This window comes from Mastomys coucha, unplaced genomic scaffold, assembly GCF_008632895.1.
Source record: "Mastomys coucha isolate ucsf_1 unplaced genomic scaffold, UCSF_Mcou_1 pScaffold14, whole genome shotgun sequence".
Classification (NCBI taxonomy): domain Eukaryota; kingdom Metazoa; phylum Chordata; class Mammalia; order Rodentia; family Muridae; genus Mastomys; species Mastomys coucha.
In genome coordinates, this window is record NW_022196896.1 from 115,321,145 (window position 1) to 115,341,762 (window position 20,618).

The 20,618-nt window shown below is 46.3% G+C and overlaps 1 protein-coding gene across 11 annotated transcripts in view; it reads left to right on the top strand.

Moving 5' to 3' along the window:
* Agap1 (ArfGAP with GTPase domain, ankyrin repeat and PH domain 1) overlaps positions 1–20,618 on the top strand; it is a 445,290-nt gene that overhangs the window by 279,471 nt on the left and 145,201 nt on the right. For all 11 annotated transcript variants that reach the window (XM_031368368.1, XM_031368370.1, XM_031368366.1 and 8 more), the window contains one exon: positions 13,865–14,033. In XM_031368368.1, the coding sequence (XP_031224228.1) occupies positions 13,865–14,033 (169 nt within the window). The remainder of the gene's footprint in view (positions 1–13,864; positions 14,034–20,618) is intronic.

Consider the following 20,618-nt stretch of genomic DNA (forward strand, 5'->3'; position numbering starts at 1 on the left):
TGAGATGATTCCTAACGAGGTCTTCTGAAAGACATCTACCCTGGGAAAGAGCCTGCCTGATCAAGCAGCTCCTCACAGCACCCCCTGCAAGTAGAGCACACTGACCAGTTAGCACAGGGAGACTTGAGGGTGAAGGAAGCAGAATCTCTGATCATGCCTCCCTACTACATCCCACATCTGCCAGCATGGGCCTCCCACTTCCTGTGGAGAACATGAGGTTACACTCAAAGCCCTGGGATAGCTGCTCCAGCACCATGCAGAAATCAGAACAGCTTCCACGTCGGCAACTTCCCAGGTTCAAAAGATTCTTATTCTTGTTCCCACATGGAAGGCCATTTGACAGGAAATGGCTAGCCTTCCTATATCTTGGACATGAGCGTAGTCAGTGAATGTTGGTGGCACACTGCTTCAGTTTGTGTCACGTTATGAATAGTGGGTTGTTTAGCTTCTTCATGACTAAGTGTCATGGCCCTGCACTGTTCACTGCTGTCTCCCTGGCCAGTGGTTTCCACAAGCATTGCTCATTGCCTGGGGCCTCGTTGCCCTGAGTGTGGTCACACTGTATGTCAGGGTTATATGGCTTTGTAGGGTCCTTGATCCAAGATGGCTTGAGTTCCAGACCTTACCGTTTGGGTTGTTGACCACAACATGTGCATATAAGTTATCCATAATGGAGTCACTTAGTGGGGTGGGAAGCATATACGCACACACGCACACACACTCATAAAACATAATGTCTCACCATTGGAAATACTAGTACAGTACAGTACAAAGATCTCACTCAGTTAGATTAGGATGTCACAGGCATAACATGGAAGATCAAAGGTTGGGGTTTTGCCACCAGCAACTAGTATTATTCTGGTCTTTTGGGGCACCTCTTTTGGAACAGGAAGATGTTTCTAAATGACAGACCACACCACAACTGATACTTCTTTTGAGTTTCCAAGGATGGCAGAAAGTAGAAAGAGCATGTGGCTTTACTGGGTCTCGAAAGCATCCTTGGGGGCGTCCTCCATGTTGGCATGAAGGCCCATCTTTGGGTATGCAGAAGCCTGTGTTCTCCCTGAAACACATGCTGTCTAACATCCCGGAAGAGGCCTGACTCATCCATGGTGGATGTCACATCAAGGTCTTTGACATGTGAATGTTGTCGCTGCAGGTGGCATTCAATGCTCTGCTGGGTGTCCCCTAAAAGCCAGGTTGGAGATGTAGTCTCCAGCCCTGGGACTCTACTGGGAAGAGATGGAATTTCTAAGGAATGAGGGCTAATTTACAAGAGAAAAAAAAAGCTAGGCCATTGGGGACAGGGCCTGGAAGGGAGGACATTGGGCCCAGCACTTTTCTGAAGCTCTCTCTGCTTCTGAATACCATACAGTGACCATTCCCCTTGCTACATGTTCCCACCATGGTGTGCAACCATGACCCCAGGCCCAGAGTGAAATTGTGAGCTGAACAACCAACCCTCTTACACGAACACGTCAGAAGTCACTTGCAGGCCCCTTTTCTGCCTGGTTTCCTCAGAGTGACAGCACCTGCAGCGAAGTTTTCTGTACCCTGCCATCTCTTGGCTTTTTCTCTCTCCACGAGAGTCTCATCTTTTTATTCTTTCTCCTTCAGATATGATAGCACCACACAGTGTGCTCTCTACTGCCATGAGGGTGGCATACTGATTGGGTGGGTGAGTGTATAGAGTGGATGGAGTAGGGTTGGTGAGAGGTGGGTTTGTGGGATGGATAGATGGGTAGAGGGACAGGTAAGTGGGAAGGGAAGATGGTGGTGGGAGGTAGGACAGGTAGGTAGGGTGAGCAAGTAGTGGAGTAGAGGGCTGAGGGAGCAGGTGAGGGTGGGGAGCGAGGATGGATGGGTGGATGCATGCATGTGGGTGGACAGTGGGCAGGTAGGAGTGGGACTCTGTGCTGCTTTGCCTGCCCTTAAGTCTTCAGGGCTTGAGTTCCTGAAGTCATAGGGGAGGAATTCACTCAATGGTGCTTTTAAAGCCATAGGAAAAAGCCACAGCCTTGTATAGACTCTGTTCTGTGGGGAACAGATGTGATCAATGGAGAGGAGCTGCAGGCAGCCTCACTTTGCTCTTTGATTGAAGTAAATTGTAGTAATTGTTGTTACTTAACAAATGCGCCATCTTGCCCAGTCAAGGCACTCCTGGTAAACTAGAGTCTCAAGTCTGTGCCTAGTGTCAAAAGAAGAGAAACAGTGCCACCTCAGCATGCCAAAGGCTGTGCTGCTTGTCCCCAGAACCTTCTCTTCTTTTCGAATGGAAATTCAGTCTCCCTTCAGCTCCACCTCCCCAGCCTTCCTCTTCATTCTTCTTTCTGTGTCCACCCTTGACTACCCTTGACTACCCTGAGACCTCACAGATGGAGATAGCCGCCTGGCCATGCCCTCAGGGTCCAAAGTTTGTTGCAGCCTGAGGTGCAGTGCCTCACTGGTAAACTGCTCAGTTGGCTGGTGCGTCTGAGTCGTCTGAGTCTCAAGTCAGTGCCTAGTCGCCACAGAAGAGAAAAGGTGCCTCAGCATGTGGAGTCTGATGGATGCTCCGTGGTAGGGGCATCGTTGCATTCGTGCATTCTTGGTCTAAGGAACCTGACGGTGTGAAGCCACAGTGGAGGAGTACGGAAATGACTCCTTGGAGCTGGAGATACTCAGTTTTAAACCCCACTTGTGGGAGGAAATGGCTATAACTTTGGAGCTTCCCGGCCTCCTAAAGCCCTACTTTGAGAGATGCGCATGGGACAGTGTCCAGACTCCCTTATGAATCACGAGGTCTTGATAAGCCCTTTGGACATGCAAAATCCTCTCCCCAGGTGTCCTGTGGTGACATGGTCTTCCACAGGATAGGGGAGGCCTCCTGCCTTTGCCTTGGGTGACCTGGAAAATATTTTTCTCATTCATCCAAATTTCATGTAAGTGCATTTAAGCAGTATCACAGCCCTGGAGTGACTTTGCTGTGACAGTGTCTGTGTTTTCAGGGGCCCCTGGGAGACCCAGGCATCTTCATACACATAGTTAGAGTCTCTGTCAAAGCCTTATTCTGCCCAAAGAATTTCTTTTATGCTACTCCAGGCCTTGGGCAGCGTTTCAGATAAAAATAGAAATGAGGCTGAGGAGAGGGCAGACTTTGTACTTTGTGTGCAGTGTGAGGACCTGAGTGGGAATCCTCAGAAGTCATGGAAAGCCAGGTCCAGTGGGTCACATCTGTAATCCAGAGCTTCTTGCATGTGATGGAGGCAGAAACGGGAGACTCTCCAAAGCTCTTGAGCTACTGACAAGATGTAATGCCATCAAGAAAGAGAGGAGACTTTCTCAAGGGGGAAGGTCAGGTGTACTCAAAGTTAACCTCTGACCTCCACACATACCACAACATAGATAGGAACATTTATATGAACACAGGCACACATCATATACATACCAGATTATGTAAATGCAAATGGCCAGAATGTGTGCTCACTCCTTTGCAGCTGTCTTGATGTTGATGGAGGGTTACCTTGAGAGAGGAAGACCGGGGACTCAGATGTTTGAGAGCCCTGCTGAGCCGTTTCCTGAGGATGCAAACTGTCTTCTTGCTTGCTTTAGTAAAATGAAGGGTGTGTGTGTGTGTGTGTGTGTGTGTGTGAGAGAGAGAGAGAGAGAGAGAGAGAAGGGAAGGAGGGAGGGAGGGAGAGAGAAGGAAAGGAGGGAGGGAGGGAGAGAGAGAAGGGAAGGAGGGAGGGAGGGAGAGAAGGGAAGGAGGGAGGGAGGGAGGGAGAGAGAGAGAGCACGCATGTGAGTAAACACAGACTCATGGTTTTGAGTCTTTAAGTTTCTAGAAGAGTCCAGGAAACATTGATATACCAAATGACAGTTCACATAGTAGTGGCTATCCTTTGTACCCAATTTGTATCATTTTGCACACACCACCCCCCTTTGGGGGGCCTTTTAGTGTTACAAATTGTGGCCAGAAATTCCCCAGAAAGGCAGATAAATCAAAACCCTATGTTTTCCTGTGGTGACAGTCACCACTGAGGTCTCAGTGGGAGAGGATGGCCGAGGGGGGTAGCAAATGCTCTCCCTCTTCCTCTGAGAGATTGAATTTCATTATTCTATTTTATAAATATTTTCTTCTATGGCTCATAACCTGATTGCCCGTGTGTTGCTAGGGTCTCCCAAGGTAGGGCAGGGTGGCGCTGGCGAGGCCCCTTCTCTTCTGCTCAGGTGTGCCCGTGGCCCCGAAAGGAAACCAATCAAGGTGCGATTTATGTTCATTAAGTGCTTGTCAAAACTGAAAAATTTTCTAATCAACAGCAATCTAGCTGCAGCCCCCTCAGTGGCTGGGAGGGCTGCCTCTGCGCCGGCTACTCGCCTGTTAACAACTCTAGGCTAAGAAACCGCTGATGATTACATTAGGCTAAGCTACAGAGTAAATGAACCATGTCTTATTTAGGTGCCACTAGCTTCAGAGCCTCCTGCCCCGCAGGGCACTTGATAGCATTTTATGGCTTTAAAATTAGTGTAGCTTCCCGTTTGCTGCAGGGTGCAGCCTGTTATGCCTCTGAACTCAATAAGCAAAGGGAAGGGCCTTTTGTTTTTCCCCTTTAGTTTTGTGGGGGGTTTCTGCCCTTGCATTTTAGCAGGTTTTACTTTGCATCTTTTCCAGACAGCGTTTTGCAATAAAAATGTCTGACTGCCACATACTTGCCTCCCCCCACAAAAAGAGGAGGGGAGAAGAACTAGAAAATGCCAGCATTTCAAGGGATTTTTCCCCCTCTACTGTAAAGTGAAAAATTGATTCACAGTCACCCCTAATGGTGTCTCATGTCGGAACTGCTATCTAAGGTTGGGAATAACACCTTTAGCTCGAGAAATAACTGTATGAAGTGGGAGAGGAAGAAGCAGTGGGCAGAAGTAGTGAGGGCCTTTATTTATTAAGAGCCGAGGCACTTTCTTAAGCCTTTCGTGTATCACCTTAGCTTAAACCTCACAGCGATCATCCCACAAGGCAGGAAGGCTGTGGATGCGTAGACCAGGATGCTGAAGCCACCAGCCCACACTCACAGTAAGTGAGAAAGTAGTGATAGTCCCTAACAGTCACTCAGGCTACTTGGTGGAGGCCTGTCTTCCCTTCTGGAGAAGCCTTGTCTTTTGACCTCAGTATGGGAGAGAAGATCGTGGAAATCATGAGTGGTTGCCTTCATGCAAATTGGATCTGTCCATGGTGCTGTACCTCTGTGGGCTGGAAGGACAACGGGAGCAGTTGAGAACATAGCTCACAGAAAGCTCTGACAATAGGAGACTCCTAAGCAGGCCTGTGTGGGCTCTTATAAATTAGAAGTACTTAAAATTTGTGGGACCTCCAGTGGGACCTTCGAGTGCCCCCTTAGGTTACATAACGGAGGTAAAGGCCTGGTACCCTCCAGTTCCTAAGAGCCTCCTGTTCCTAAGTCAGTTCATTCTTTCAGTGTCTCTTCTAGCCAGTTTATTCAATAACAGTCTGAAAACTTAAAGACATCCAGGCTAGCCAGAAGCCACCGTGCTGAGCATTTCTGTAGAGCAGATGCTAAGATGACCCACTACCCTACCACTATTTAAATACTGAAGTCCTCTGTTAGCACTGCCCCGCCTGCACAGTTTACCGTGGGGACATGCCCTGCCCTCGGAGCTGCCTGCGGCTCCTCAAGTGATAGACAGTCTTTCACGTGGCGGAAGCGCTCGTCTGGCGCAGGCTAGGTTTGAGCACGCATGGGTTACAACCGGGTAATGTTCAATTGAACCTAAAATGAGAAGACTCTTTTCTTGCAGTGTGACGTTCAGTAGAGTAAGTCAATCAAGACGGATACAATCAAGGGGCCAAAGGTATATTCATAATTCACTGTGGGATTTTCTGCTATTTAGATTTATATTACAATAACGTATCCCCCGGGCTGATGTTGGAATTTCGCCCATTATGGTTGGATGCTGGTCGCAATAGTGAACAGAACGGAGATTCACCTTGCCGACGTGCAGGGATGAGTCTGCCCTGGCCCTTGTACTGTCATAGGGAAAGCGTGCTGCCAATGATCCCCAGCCAGGTTCCACCAGCTACCAGGAGTGGCATAATTACCCAGACCAGTGAGGCATTCACCGGGGCAGTCTACTGATACCTCAGCCTCAGTCACAGTGAGACTCTTATTTGGTGGCTGCCTTGTTCCCTCGATGGTCCAGGGTCAGGTGCATATGCACTGAGAAGTGTCCTTCTTCAAGAAGGCCCTTGTAAAAGCAGAGCACTCGGATTCTGTCAGCTGTCTTGGGAAACAAAATTATTCCTCATAGAAATTTTGTGGCTTTGAAGCTGCCTCCTACCTTGCTATTGTGACCGGGACCCTTTGGAGAGAAGGAGAGATGTGGTCTTTGAGTTCCGTGATCTGAAAGGATGTGGCCAGAAGATTCTTCGTAGTCCTTGAGCATTTCCGCAGTATTTTTAGGTGTGCACCTCTCCTCTGCCCGTGACTATGCATGAGGCTATTGTTTATCATTCATACGTGTGGGACTCTCATATGTGCTTGATCTCCGTGAATGGCTGCTGCTATATCTGTCTTTATGGATTAGTTTCCTTTGAAAAATATATTAAATGGAGTTTGGGAATAGCAGTGTATCTAACAATGGCTTCTCTTACATACACTTTTTGTGTGAGATTTTTTTAAAAAACAGAAGTTAATGAACTACGGCTTCCTTTTTGAACCTGGACATTTTCAAAGTACAGTGAAAGTAAGAAATGGGTCTTTTTTTCATATCAAGCATTCAAACAAAAGTTTTAAATGTTCAAGTTCATTTAAAATAAGGACCCCCATATTCTGTGTTCAGGTAGATAATAGTTCTATGAAAATATATTTCACAAACCAGTGAGATGGCTCAGTAGATAAAGTTGCTTGTTGCCAACTCCCTGAGTTCAATCCCTGCAAGCCACATGGTGGAGTGCAAGAAGAGATTACAGAAGGTGTAGGCTGGCCACATGTGTGCCTCCTCCCGTAGATAAATAGAAGGAGAGTAGTTTCCAGATGAAAGCCATGAAGTGGCAATGTTCTTTTCTGTTTTTCTAATCCTTTTTAAAATCTGACAGTTCTCGTTCAAGGTATAAGGCATCTACTCACATCTTAGGGGAAGAGGGACACGTATGTTAAATACCATTTCCGCTCATCCTGAGTATTGCTCTTTGATGATATACCAAAGCATAGTGTGTACACCCTAGAACTTAGGAATGAGCCCATCATACTGCACCATGAATGATTTTTCATGTGTTTTCTCCACATAGGCCTGGCCACATGCATCCATGTACACAGCGTCACGCAACAACCATTTCAGTACAGTGATGTTTTTCAAGTGAAGTGTTCAGATTTCCAAACCGTGACACTTCCCTTCCATCCATAATATCCAGATACTACATTAGTACCATCACCAATCTTTTCAGAATATGTTCAGTATTTGAAAGATGCCAATCTCATGCCGAGTGAGAAATAAGGGTTTCAATTTTTAATTTTTTTGCAAGGGTGCTCAGATTCCTTCATTAGTCAAAGGATTCAGACTTATTCATTTTTTTTCAAGAAAATACCTTTAATTTCCTAAGAGATAACTATAGCCTTTGTGTGACAGTCCTTTTGTAAAGTGAAAACATTGGTTCACTTAAAAAAAAAAAAAAAGGCTAGTTTAGCTGGCAATTCCAAACGAGGTACCAGGGTACCAGTGATTGTCAGGTCCTCAGAAAGGCTTTGCTGGTTGAAAATCAGAAAATGAAAGTACCTTTTTGTTGTAAACTGCCCTGTCACTCATGCAACATTAGGAAAAACTGCTATACAATTAAAAAAGGCAAATTACCTCCTGGAGCCACTCTGAACTGTTGACTTCTGGATCCCTGACAGCCATGGAGGGTCACACTCTGAGGATTACTAAACAAAATTACAGAAAGGAGGATGGTTTGGTTATCTTGGCTGCGCCTTTAAGTAAAGTAAAGAGAAGGGAGTAGCTCACTAGGTAGAGAGGCTTCTGCTGCCAGGACCCAAGTTTATCCTCTGACCTATACAGAACACATACGCACGGGCGGGGGGGGGGGAGAATAAATAAAGTAAATAAAGATAATATAATTTATAAAGAAAACGAATTTCAACATCTCTGTAAAAGTTATCTGAAACAAAGTATTATATATTGCAACAGCAACACGTCAACCTTATCAACACATTGTATACTTAGAGGCCAGAGCATATTGGGAAAATCTAACTGCAGCAAAGGTTTACTTTGTCCCCATTTGTCTTTAAGCATTGTAATTCTTTTTAAATTATCTGTTTAACAAAAGTGGGGTTGGTTGGTTCTCTTAAGTGGGCAGCCAGCAAGTAAAGCTACTGGGGCGTTCTCAGGCCTTGCGTTTGTGGTAGATGTCGTTTGGGGGTATGGATCGTGGCTTGTGCATTTCACTTGGGCTTCAAGATCATGTTAACTGCTGTGGCTAACCCCGTGACTGCATCAGCCAGCCATCCTTCACAGGCATCTGAACGTAACCTCCAGACGTAAGGCAGCGAGAATCGATCTGCTAAGAATATTTTTAGGGACTATTGATGGATTGCTGTATTTTGTGCTTAACTCAAGTGCCAAATGCCCCAGAGGTGACGAAGATGAACTTCCCCTTTACTGAAGACCATCTAGGCTATCACGCACACAGAAGGCTCGGGGATGGCTGGGATTGCTTTTGAGGTTCTTGGGGGAAATTTTCTTGACAGCCTTGTAACTGTCTGCTGATGGGAATTGTGCAGCACTCAGTCTGCAGCAGCCAAATGTTACCCAGCTGATCACCTTCCAGTCCAGGGACACCTAACTGTGAAGTGTGAGTCCACATTGTACAGCCGCCAAACAGTGAAGCCTCAATATCCGGAATGATCTGGAACACAGAGGCGCTAATGGCCCCTCGTCTTTCTCCTAAGGCCACCCTACAGAAGGCAGGAGCCACGTTAAACTGTGCTTCTGTCAGCAAGCTGAAAGCTCTGGGTCTCTGCCTTGGCTCTCAATTGCAAGCAGGTCTCTCTCATCGCACCTCATTTGCATCTGGGACATCAATTAGCGTGTTTGTTGAGGCTAATTGAATGAAACTCAATCATAGCTCTTAATTGCTTGACTATGTGAAAAGAAATCACATTAATGCAGCTAATTAAGTGTACGGCAATAGATGCAACGTAATTAGAAGCAAAATGTAAAAAACAGGGGAAGGCAAAGGTGCAGGCACGGGTGCAGGGGGACAGCAAGCATGGCTGCCGAGCTGTTGGCGCGTTCAGGAACAGGTCCCTTTGCTCTGGTGCTGGCTTGGAAAAAAGAATTCACATGATAAGCGTGGACAAGTTGAGGAGAAAAAATGCAAATAGGTTTGCAATTACTACTTTTTCAAGCTGTTGAGGGGCGGGAGATGGCACCTCTGGGGGGCCTGGCTCTTGAGTGGGCCCCAGGGACTTGTTAAGTGCTGTTTAAAAGTACTTGGCTTTGAATTACCCTCATGCCTTGTTAAAGGTTTTTTCCCCTCTTTTATCTTCGATCAGCATTTTCTGCAGCTAACATGGAGAAGGGTAGCTGAGTGGTATTTGCATATCAAAATAAGCTTGCTGTCTTTATTTTACCCAGCGAGGTCCCTGCCTCATACTTACTCCTGTCTGCACATCCTGTCTGCTTCTGAAGACACCACATTGTTTAGTGGTCCCAGCTTTAATTCCACAAGTACCAAGCCAGGCAGAGATGAAAAGGCTGTATTCTTGCAAGGTAGAATGGAAATATAGGAGTTGCCAGATGAATATTCTGGTTTCTGTTCAGTTGGTTGGTTGGCTGGTTGGCTGGCTGGCTGGCTGGCTGGCTGGCTGGCTGGCTGGCTGACTGGTTGGTTGGTTGGTGTGTATGTGCATGCACACAAACCTGCCGAGGGTAGACGAAGTCGGGTGTCTTCCTCACTTTTTCTCCCACCTGCAACACAAGCATGGCAAGGCAGCTCACCCTCCTCCCCAGCAATGAGACTGTAGGCAAGCACTTTACCAACCTAGCCACCCTCAGAGCCCTCCGATACTCAAGTTTCCTAGAGCCAATTCTGATGCTGCACTGGCTCACATAGGCAAGAAAACAGATCGGCCAGCCCATGCTGGGCTCAAGATAAATGTCTTTCCCTCATTTGGTTCAGATCCAGAAAGCAGACTCTACATTTCTACAATAATTTTAAATAAAATATCCTGGTTATTGTATGTTAAAACATGCCTATTAAAAGAGCCCACGCTGGGGCTTAGTCACTCTCTGATTAGCCTCATTTTGGAACTCATAAGCAATAAATGCTCAATTACACTCCTGTTATTGTATTTTAATTTGTCAAGAGTCGGCATTAAAGGAGAAAGTTACAGCAAGTTGGTATTTGGGAGGAGTAACTGCGCAAGAAGGAATTCACTGTTTGCAAGCATAGCTCTGTTTGGAAACTTGGGCTTGCGTGTGGGTGGGTATTAATGGCAGGCATTAGAGATGAGAAGAGCAGCCTTTTTTTCTGAAGACCTGCCCTGGCTGGAGTCCCCTCTTCCCTGATAGACAAGAGCTTCACTTGCTGTCTGCAGTGCTGTTTTTTTTTCCCATCAGGGTCCACACTATCCTTCAATCTGACTTGATGATGATAACTTCTTCCATCTTTGATCCACATCCTACCATCATGGGGTTGGGGCATAAAAAATACAGCTCACACCATGGTGACCAGGAAGCAGAGAATAAATCCTACAAAAGCTTTACCCATAGTGCCACTGTCTGTGTTCATGGCAGGTCCTCCCACCTCAGCTAAGTCTTTAGGAACTTCCTGTCAGCATATGGGAGAGGCTCAGTTCCTCTGTCATCCACACTTCTCAGCATAACTAGGATGGCAGTCAAGGCTGACCATTGTAGGCAGCTCCCCAGTACCTGGTCCACTAGGCCGTGGACATTCTTCTGCAATTCCGTTAGATGGCTTGCCTCTTTCCCAGGAGTGAGCACAGACTTGTCCTGACCCCCGCCCCACTCCATCAGTATGCATCACCCTGCTGATCTCCAGCAGACGAGAGCTCTGATCTTCCTGTTTTGTGTGTGTGAGTTATCTGTCTGAGTCTGTTAGCTGAACACCTAGGAGCTCAGAACAAATGGAACGTAGATAGTCAGGTCAGATGCCCCAACCTGAATTTAATCACTTAGGACAACACAAATTTCTGAGTTTACCAAGAATCCTATTTCTTGTTTCCGTCCTAGTCCTACTTCCTGCTTACTATTAAAGTACCGGAAACATTATTTATGCAAGAGTAATTCAGGATGTATCCTTTTAAAATGTGATAGGGTCACACATTCAGGCAATGGGAAATGTTGTATCTGTAGACAAGAGGCCTCATTGAGATGGTGCTGTTGATGGTGGTGGTGATGGTGCTGTTGATGGTGGTGGTGATGGTGGTAGCGATAGTGGTGATGATGATGATGGTAGTGTTGGTGGTGATGATGACACTCCTGTTAACTGTATTTTAATTTGTCAGTAAAGCGATGACAGTGATGCATGAGAGAATTGGCAGGACCACATTCCAAATTTTGTCTCCTTTCTTTTTTTTTTTTTTTTAAAGATTTATTTATTTATTATATGTAAGTATACTGTAGCTGTCTTCAGATGCACCAGAAGAGGGCGTCAGATCTCATTACGGGTGGTTGTGAGCCACCATGTGGTTGCTGGGATTTGAACTCATGACCTTCTGAAGAGCAGTCGGTGCTCTTCCCTGCTGAGCCATCTCACCAGCCCAATTTTGTCTCCTTTCAATCACTGTGACAAAACACTCCTGAGATTACCGACCTTTGTGGGAGAAAGTATTATTTTGGTTTGTAGTTTCAGAAACTTGAGCTCACAGTCACCCCACCCTGTGGCTTTGAGCCTGCAAGTAGCATGTAATGGCAGGGGATATCTGCTCACCACACAGCAACAGGAATCTGGAGGCAAGGAAGGATAGAGGGACTAAAGGCAGGCTTACCCCCCAGTGTCCCTTTCAAGAGCACACCTCTAGTGATCTAAGTAACCCCTAAGTCCTCCCAAGAGCACCACAGGCTGACAGCTTGGCTTCGGGGACACAGCCATTTTGCAAGGTTTGCTCCATTGAGCCAAGGGTCTGGTGGATTCCTTTCTAGGTTTTTGTTTCCCTTTGTTTTCTTTCTTTGGGGGAGTATGACCAGTTGCCTGAAAAGCATTTGAAGGAAGGGTGGCATTTCTACTCTAGCTGGGCAGAAGCGGGAGGCTGCTGGTCATGTTGCTTCAGGAAGCAGAGGGAACAGGAAGTGAAGCCATTCAGCTTTAAAGCCTGTCTTTGGTGACTCATTTCCTCCAGGAAGCCTTCACTTTCTAAAGGCCCCACAACCTTCCCAAACAGCACCCTGAGCCAGAGACCAAGTGTTCAAGCACACCAGCCTGTGGGGGCATTTCTTACAGGAGGCACAGGATGATCATTCCTGTTTGTTTATTCTTGAGATTGTATTTCAATTACAACATTTCTCCCTTCCCTTACCTCCCCCTAAACCTTCCAGTAAGCCCCTCCCTGTTCCTTCAGAGTCAGGGCCTCCCTTTTTTTTTTGTTTTGTTTTGTTTTGTTTTGTTTTGTTTTTTGAGACTAGACCAGGCTGGCCTCGAACTCAGAAATCCACCTGCCTCTACCTCCCAAGTGCTGGGATTAAAAGTGTGCGCCACCACAGCCTGGCTAGGGCCTCTCTTTTCATCAGTTGTTATTACGCACACACACACACACACACACACACACACACACACACACACACACATCCCCAAATAAGGCCATTTAAGTCCATATAATGATACTTGTCTGAATCTTTTCAGGGCTGACCATTGGCCTTGAACAGCCAATCGGTGTGCTCCTCCCCGGGAAAGGCCGCCTCTTGCTCCCAGCTCTCCTCCCTCACCTGTAGCTCTTTGCACGGTTAGGGCTCCGTGGCCATTTCCCCTGCAGTCTGGGGTGTCTGTTGGTGTCCTCACTCAACTCACAATTAAATAATCATACTGGTGACTTGGCAGAAGTACCTTCCGCTGTCAACAGGAAAACCTGTACCTTCTCGTCGGTGCCCACTGTGAATACTCTCTTGTTGTTGTTGCTGATGATAGTACTTTGCTGCTGGCCCTTCATGTCCTCCAGTCACCTCCAGTCTTTGTCTGTTATGGTTCTGTTGCTGTGATGAAATACTGTGACCAAAAGCAAGTTGAGGCAGAAAAGTTTTATGTGGCCAACACTTGCACATTGTTGTTCGTCACTGAAGGACATCAGGACGGGAACTCAAATAGGGCAGGAGCTGATGCAGACGCCACGCATGGATGCTGCTCACCCCCTTGCTCCTATGGCCTGCTCAGCCTGCCTTCTTGTAGAACCCAGGACTACCAACTCAGGGGCAGCCCCACCCACAATGGACTGGGTCCTCCCCCATGGATCACTAACTGGGTCTCATGGAGGCATCTTCTCAATTGAGGTGTCCTTCTTTCAAGTAAATGTAGCTCGTGTCATGTCATGTAGATATAGCCAGCTCAACTTAGTTACATCCTTAAATTTTGGATGCTGTTGTCATGAATCTCCCCCGTTTCCCCATGGACTATGTCTTAGAATTCACAGCACCAGCCCAGGTTCCTCAACTGCATCCAGGAAGCAAAAGTGTTTCTTTCCCCATTCCCAGTCCTAGATCAGGTCAGCATGTAGATGCCTAGCCTGGGTTTAAATAAGACTGATGCTGCCCACACCCTGCCGATGAAAATGACAGCCAGGGGATTACAGATCATGACATTGATAGGGTCTCGGGTCCCATCCTCTGTCTAATCTCTCTTGGGTGCTTACCATTCACACAGGATTACATGCAGAACGTCCACGGCAAAGAGATAGACCTTTTGAGAACCACTGTGAAGGTGCCGGGGAAGAGGCCGCCCCGAGCCACGTCGGCCTGCGCACCGATCTCCAGTCCCAAAACCAACGGCCTGGCCAAGGACATGAGCAGTTTACACATCTCACCAAATTCAGGTAAGCTCAGCCTCAGGTGCACCTGAGGAGCCGAGTACTTCTGCTGCAGGTAGATGGTGTAGCTTCAGGTGGGCTTGAAGCCATATTCCCTCTGAGCCTGTGTTCTGTGGCGACAGGCAGGCAGGACACAGCTGCACAAAGTGTCCAAGGCGGCGTCCCCAGGCTGGGTGTTGAGAGCAATTTTAATTTCATCCGTCCGTGGATCAGCCAGTTAAGGTCATTCAGAGGTAGAGGAATCCATTGTAAAAGAAGAATGCCTGGTAACTACCCACTTAAAACTGAGAGAGGCCGTGAGCAACAACACGCACAGGCCTCACTGAGCTGAACTGTCCATCGCTGTCTTCACTGGGTTTTCTCTCTTGTTAGCTAAGCAACTTTTTGTTCTTTATTCTCTTTCAAAGGACTTTGGTTTTTTTATTCAGTATTAGAGAAGTCCTTGTTTTCTGAGACTCCAGTGTGGTGGGAACTTGGTAGCCTCTGGCATTTTATTTGTTTTTCCTGGGTCATATTTGTAGGAGGTTGGCAGCCATTTTGGCCCTCCTGTGATTGTTTCTCAAGAGAAGCCAGGAAGAGAGCTGGAGTATTCTCTCAGCACGTGGAGTCTCTTCAGGAAGGTGCCTTGTCTCCACTTGGTTCAGCCCTCTCAGAGATTTTCTGCAAGTGCTAACGTGTGTGTCCACTTCTTAGAACAGTGGGCTTCTCGCTTTTGAAACACTGGCTGCTTTTAAAGTTAGTGTGATGAACTACACAGGGGTGAATGGCACTGCCTGGTGAAAGTGGGATACCATGGAAGAGTCCCAGTGTGGCTCCCAGACACATGTACCTCTCAGTATCTTGGGGTACTGTGCAAGTCAATACCCAAGTCTGCCTGGCTATCTACCTGTGTTAACAAAGACAGGTGGACCATGAGAAGGGCAGAGATGATAAATTTGGGGGCAGTTAGTAATCAAACTAAAATTTGGCTTCTCCTAAAGGGAGGACCAGTTCCCTTCCAGAAAGGTAAGGTTGTTGCTCTATGGCCCTCTCTGACCTGTTCTCCTCACTCCCAAAATGAGGACATCAGGCAGGAAGGGAGGAGAATGGTACCCTAGGAAGAAGAAGTCAAGAATGAATAGAACTTTAGTCTCCATACTCCGTTATGTAACATCACCCTTCATCTAGTCATGAGATACTTATCAGTGGCCAGTTCAGTTATGTGCACTGTGGCTTTGGCGTCTCTGGCCTCCAGAATTCTTCTGTGCCTGGCAGTCACCTGCCAGCCAACTCTTCACTACACCTGTCCACTGCTCAGTTGTGGCAGCAAGCATTTGCTTATGCCCATTTTGACAAGCCTTTACGTGGGAGTTTCCTGCAAGGACTTAGAATACCTGCTAGATACATTTTAAGGGACTATTTTTAAATTGACAATTGGCACTCTGTATACATTGCATGGCTGACTGAAGTCACTTGCTAATTCTGTAGTGTTCCCCATGCTCGCAAACCCAGGGACACAGACTATAAAGCCTAGCTCTTACCAGAGACACACTCTCAGGTTGGGGACAGGAAAGACAGGAAGCCCAGGGTGGCAGTTGTGGGAGGGCTGAGATCTCTAGGACAGGAGGGAGGGGCAGGGAACTGCTCTGGGGAGGGAGTACAACCTGCGGGAAACCTACATAAGGAAAGTGTAATGGTGTGTGCCAGGAAACAGTGAATACAACTAAGGTTTTTTGACCACTAGTCCTGAGACTTGAGTTCTTGGGTGCTACCGTACATGATGCTCATCCCAAGCAGCACACCAGACATATATGGCGGGCTCTCTAAGAACAGGGCTCTATTCATCACCCCAGTTTCCTTTGCAGGAAAAGGAAACTTTTCCACCCTTGCTGTTGGGTGGAGGCAAGAGTCAGACCCTTCAGTATAATCACGCCCCTCAGGTTTCCAACAGGCTCTTTCCAACCCAGCACGTGGTTCATCTGCCAGGCCACCTGGATGATTTTCTTAGCTGAGTTGGGACAGGGAAGCAGGGGTGTGACATTAGTCTCAGTGCCTCAGGGTCCCAGCCATACTTGGACAGTATGGTTTGGGCTTGCACAGTCGGCATGAGGATGATGCCATTGCTTCCAGTAAGACTGGGTGAGACCTCAGACCCCCCCCCCCAGGTGTTCGCCTGTCTAGTCCTTGGGTATAAGACTGGGGTGTGGGTGCAGTACTGTAAGAGACAGCTACTTCACCAATATATTGTAAAACTTTAATTCAAATTGACTTCTTGCATCTGGACATTAATCTAAAATGATGTGTTGCTTTCCGCTTAAGAAATCAAGGCACCTGCTCGGTTTGCGTTCTTAGACTCTAAATTATACTCTGCAAGTTGAGTTCCCTGTGTTTGAAATTGTTACTCATAAAACACTCTGGTGTGAGGAGCGGCAATGTGGAAAAGTGATGTGATGGACTTTGAGCTAAAAATAGTTATTTGTAGCTGTTTGACGAATAATTGAACATGTAATTGAGGATACTCTTTACTCTTGACTTTTGCTGTTGTCATGTTCTGCGTCTGGGGTTGAGTATGTGGGGTGCCTGGTTCCCATGGTGATTCCTTTGTTACTTAGCTTTCCTACTCTGTCTGACTGACCTGGGCTGGGCTTAGTACTAAGCTTCAGCACTCAGCAGTTGCTCTTGGCAGCCAGCAGCCTTCAGTAGTGTGGCTCAGCCAGTGAGCTCTCTGCAGGCTCTTGGTGTCTATTTCCAAAATAACCTCTAGAAATATCTCCTATAAAGTACCCACCTGGTACTGCTTTTAACTGTCATTTTCAAAATCAACAAGGTAAACAAACACCCGATGCTGAGTGTAAAGTTTAGTGTCTGCTTTCATCAGTTGTGAATCTGAGTGACTCTTGGGCTTATTGCCCAGGCATATGTTTTGTAGTTATTTTATGTGTTGCCTCTGTATGTGTTTTAATGGGTTCTTTTTCTTGTTGATATGGGAAAGCTCTTTATATAGTAAGGATGTTGGTATTTTATAACATGCAAAAGACTTGTACTATAATATTTTATTTTTACTTTTTGCATATTTACACATAGGGTTTTTTTCTTATTTTCCTGTGTCTCCCAATTGTGACTTACATCTGCAGTTTCTACATTGAACTGTTCAAAAATACTTTAGTGGTCTGAAGTCTGTTTGCAGCTAATAGATATTTATTTCCAAGTTTTATTATTCTTTTATTAAACCCTTTTAAAAATATCATTAACTTCTAATTCACCTTCGATTTGTTTGGATCCATTATATCTGATAGAAAATAATAAGCAAATTGTCAATTCAAACAGCAACCTGTCCTTTCTGTTGAATGATCTTCATTAATCCTGCATCGTCTGTGTGTACAACTAAATCATGATGAAATGCACTTTCTGGGGGTTCTGCCCTGTTCCATCCACTGTTCTCTGCGAGATGTCTTACGCTGCATTTCTTTCCATGTGTTACATCAGACTTAGTATGGCAGCCAACGCCTCAACACCCCGCCTGCCGTGACCTCCAAGTCATCTAGGCTGTGGCTGCCTATTTCTGTTATCTCCTCCCTGACCCTCAGAACAACTGGAAAACAAGTGCACCACCAAATCATCTCATGGTGGTTGGCATTTTCTTTTCTTTCTTTTTTTGAGACAGGGTCTCCTGTAGCCTACACTAGCTTGGAACTCAGTGCACCAGCTGAGTATGTATGACCTTGAATTGCTGATCCTCCTGCCTCTGCCTCTCAAGTGCTGGAATTATAGGCATGTGTTGTCACACATACTTTATTTAATAGTGACCAGCATAGAACCCAGTCCCTAACATTGGGTTTAGTTATGGGTATGGTAGAGGGGTGGGGAAGGGGGCTTGTTGCTCTTTCTGGGATTTTGCTTAGTGGTTTCCTTCATTCAGATCCTAGAGAGTTTGTTAATCCATCCCATCCTCAAAATCTTCTAGCTACTGTGCTGATCTTTTTCCAGGGAAGTCTCTTATGTGATATCAGTGGTACCATAGACGAAAGCCCCTAGATTTTATTTTCATATCCAGCTATGTAACCTAAGTTATGTTAGTTGGATCAGTTACAGGACACATGTCATGAATAGAAGAATGTCTCCCCCACTCGATATCACAGTGCTTGCCTAACTCTGTTCTGGACTGACTGCATTTCTCCTATCCAGTTTATGAGTTAGACACAGTACTTCTTCCTGTGTCTTCTGTCTCCTGTGGTTAATTGGTCTGTGATGTGCCTAGCCTTGATCATTGCTCCGAAGATGGGTCGAGAGGAGCAGTTCCAGGCCATCTCTCCAGGACCCCACCTGAGTCGGGTCACTGCACCAAGCACACTGCTAAGGCCCTTGCAGTTCTCCATCGGTATGGAGGAGACAGACAGGGCCTGACTCCTCCGCTGCTGCCAGGGCTGTGGTTCTGTTGCTCTTGCTATTTCTCTTGTTGTTTTTGTTTGGATGATTGTGTTTTTGTTTTATTTTGTTTTGTTTTATTGTGACAGTATCTCTCTGTACTGGCATCAAACTCAAAGTCCTCTAGCCTCTGCCTCCCAAGTGCTAGGGTTAAAGGTGTGCACCACCACACCTGGCTAGAGATGTGTCTGTCTATGTATTTGGGATACCACTGTATTAATTTTCTCAGATATATTGCTATTGTTTACTTTTATGCATTTCATACCTTTGTTTAAATCTAGAGATTTTTATTCTTTTTCCTATGGGAATGTTGAAATGCTAGAACTGTTATAATCTTTAATGTCCAGTTTTCCCATGGCCTTGGGAAAGACGTGGGAAAAGCACATTGTTGTGGTAGCTTCCCAGTGAACCCCGTATACCTCATGCACCTCGAGTTTCTTGTGTTCCTTGTGCTGGTTGTGTGTCCCCCACCCCACCCCACCCCGTCCTCATATTCTGGGGTTATGGTTCAGTAGTGTGCTTGCCTACCACACAGTGCACAGACGCTGATCCCCAGCACCACACAAGCCGATTTCAGTGGGATGTAGCTCCCAGCATTTGAGAGATGGAGGCAGGAGACTCACTCTTGACTACACAGCAACCTTTCAGACAGGCTGGAATCTCAGCTAAGTAAACACATGGAGCTGATGTAATGGCTCAGCAGAAAGAGGTGCTTACACCGAGAGGGCGGGCGACCTGAGTACAGTCCCCAGGACTCTCACAGTGGGAGGAGAGAACCGCCTTCCACCACTTGTCCTCTCCCTCCACACGCAATAAATAAATATGTTTTTCAAAGGTTTTTTTTTTTTAAAGTCACCAAGTAGAAATGAGCATGAGTAAAGACAATTTTGATTAAGATACTACAGAAGGAAATTACTGCCATTGAGTAAGATATGGAACTCTGAGTTGGAGGGAAGAGAAAACTTTGCAAACCAAACAAAAAAGGTGGAAGATGCCCAGATAGGAGAGCAGTTCTGACCTGAGAGAACCCTGGGTTGTAGGCGCCTAAGAGCAGTGCCCATGCTGGATGCTGGGGACAGAGTGAGCAGCTCGCCCTCTCTCAAAACAGATAACCCTGACCTCTAAAAGCCAACTCTGAGCTTAAATGTTGCCAGCCAATAAGAACAGAAATAATAATTTTTTAAAAAGTCATTGATTGGCTATCAATATCATTAGTTGGGGAGAGACAGAGAATATTTCTGTCTGAATATGTTTTTGAAAAAAAAATATGTAAGGACCTACTCCAGCAAAAATAAATGCTAAAAATGGATGCATCTAGAAAAAATTTATTCATATTTGGCTGAAATCCCTTCCATGCCACATCTTTCCCTCTTCAGAGATGGCTCCCCTCAGGATGCCCAGGGAAAGCTTCATTTCCGTTCCTTTAGCAGGGGGCTTATCGGAGGGACCCTGAGTTGCCTTGGTAACTGGGATTTATCAGTAGCTGCGTTTTGAGAGTCTCCCCAAGTTTAATTCCTAAAATCCTTCCAAAGAGAGTCGAAATACCCTTACATGTTTTCTTTAATGGGTTTTAGCTAACCTGGTTTGGTAAATCTAGCTACACTCATGTGACCTAGATAACATTGTATCAGCCCTAGGATTATCTGATGTCTCTATACAAAACAGAGAAGCTTATGGCTAAGAGTGGCTACTCTGGAATCAGAAATATAGCACTGAATCCCATCCCCGCCCTCCAGTGCAGGTCCGTCTCTGTGCCTCAGCTTCCTGGCTCTAACCTCTGTGCTCTTGGCCTCTGTGACTTCCAGGGCCTTAGCATTGGTTCCTGACAAGGTAGGGTGGGGGAGGGGTGGCCGAGAGATGTTTTCGAGTTGGCCTTTCAAGTGCCTGCTAGTGGACAGATGACATCTCTAGACCCTATCCCTCACTAAATACTTACTTAGGTGGCCGTGCTAGGTGGCCTGTGAAGTGTTCTTTGGGATGTTGATGTTCTTAGTGGAGGTCCCTCCCTTTTCCATACCTTGACATCAATTTGCCAATTGACTCCTGGCTTCGACATCTTTGTTCTGGGACCACAGCTTATCTTCGTGTCCTCGTAGCATGTGTCTTTGTTGGGTTTCTGCAATTATGTTTTTTTTTTTTTCTATTCTGCCCAGGTTGGCACCTCGACCCCTGTAAGAGGAGCCCTTA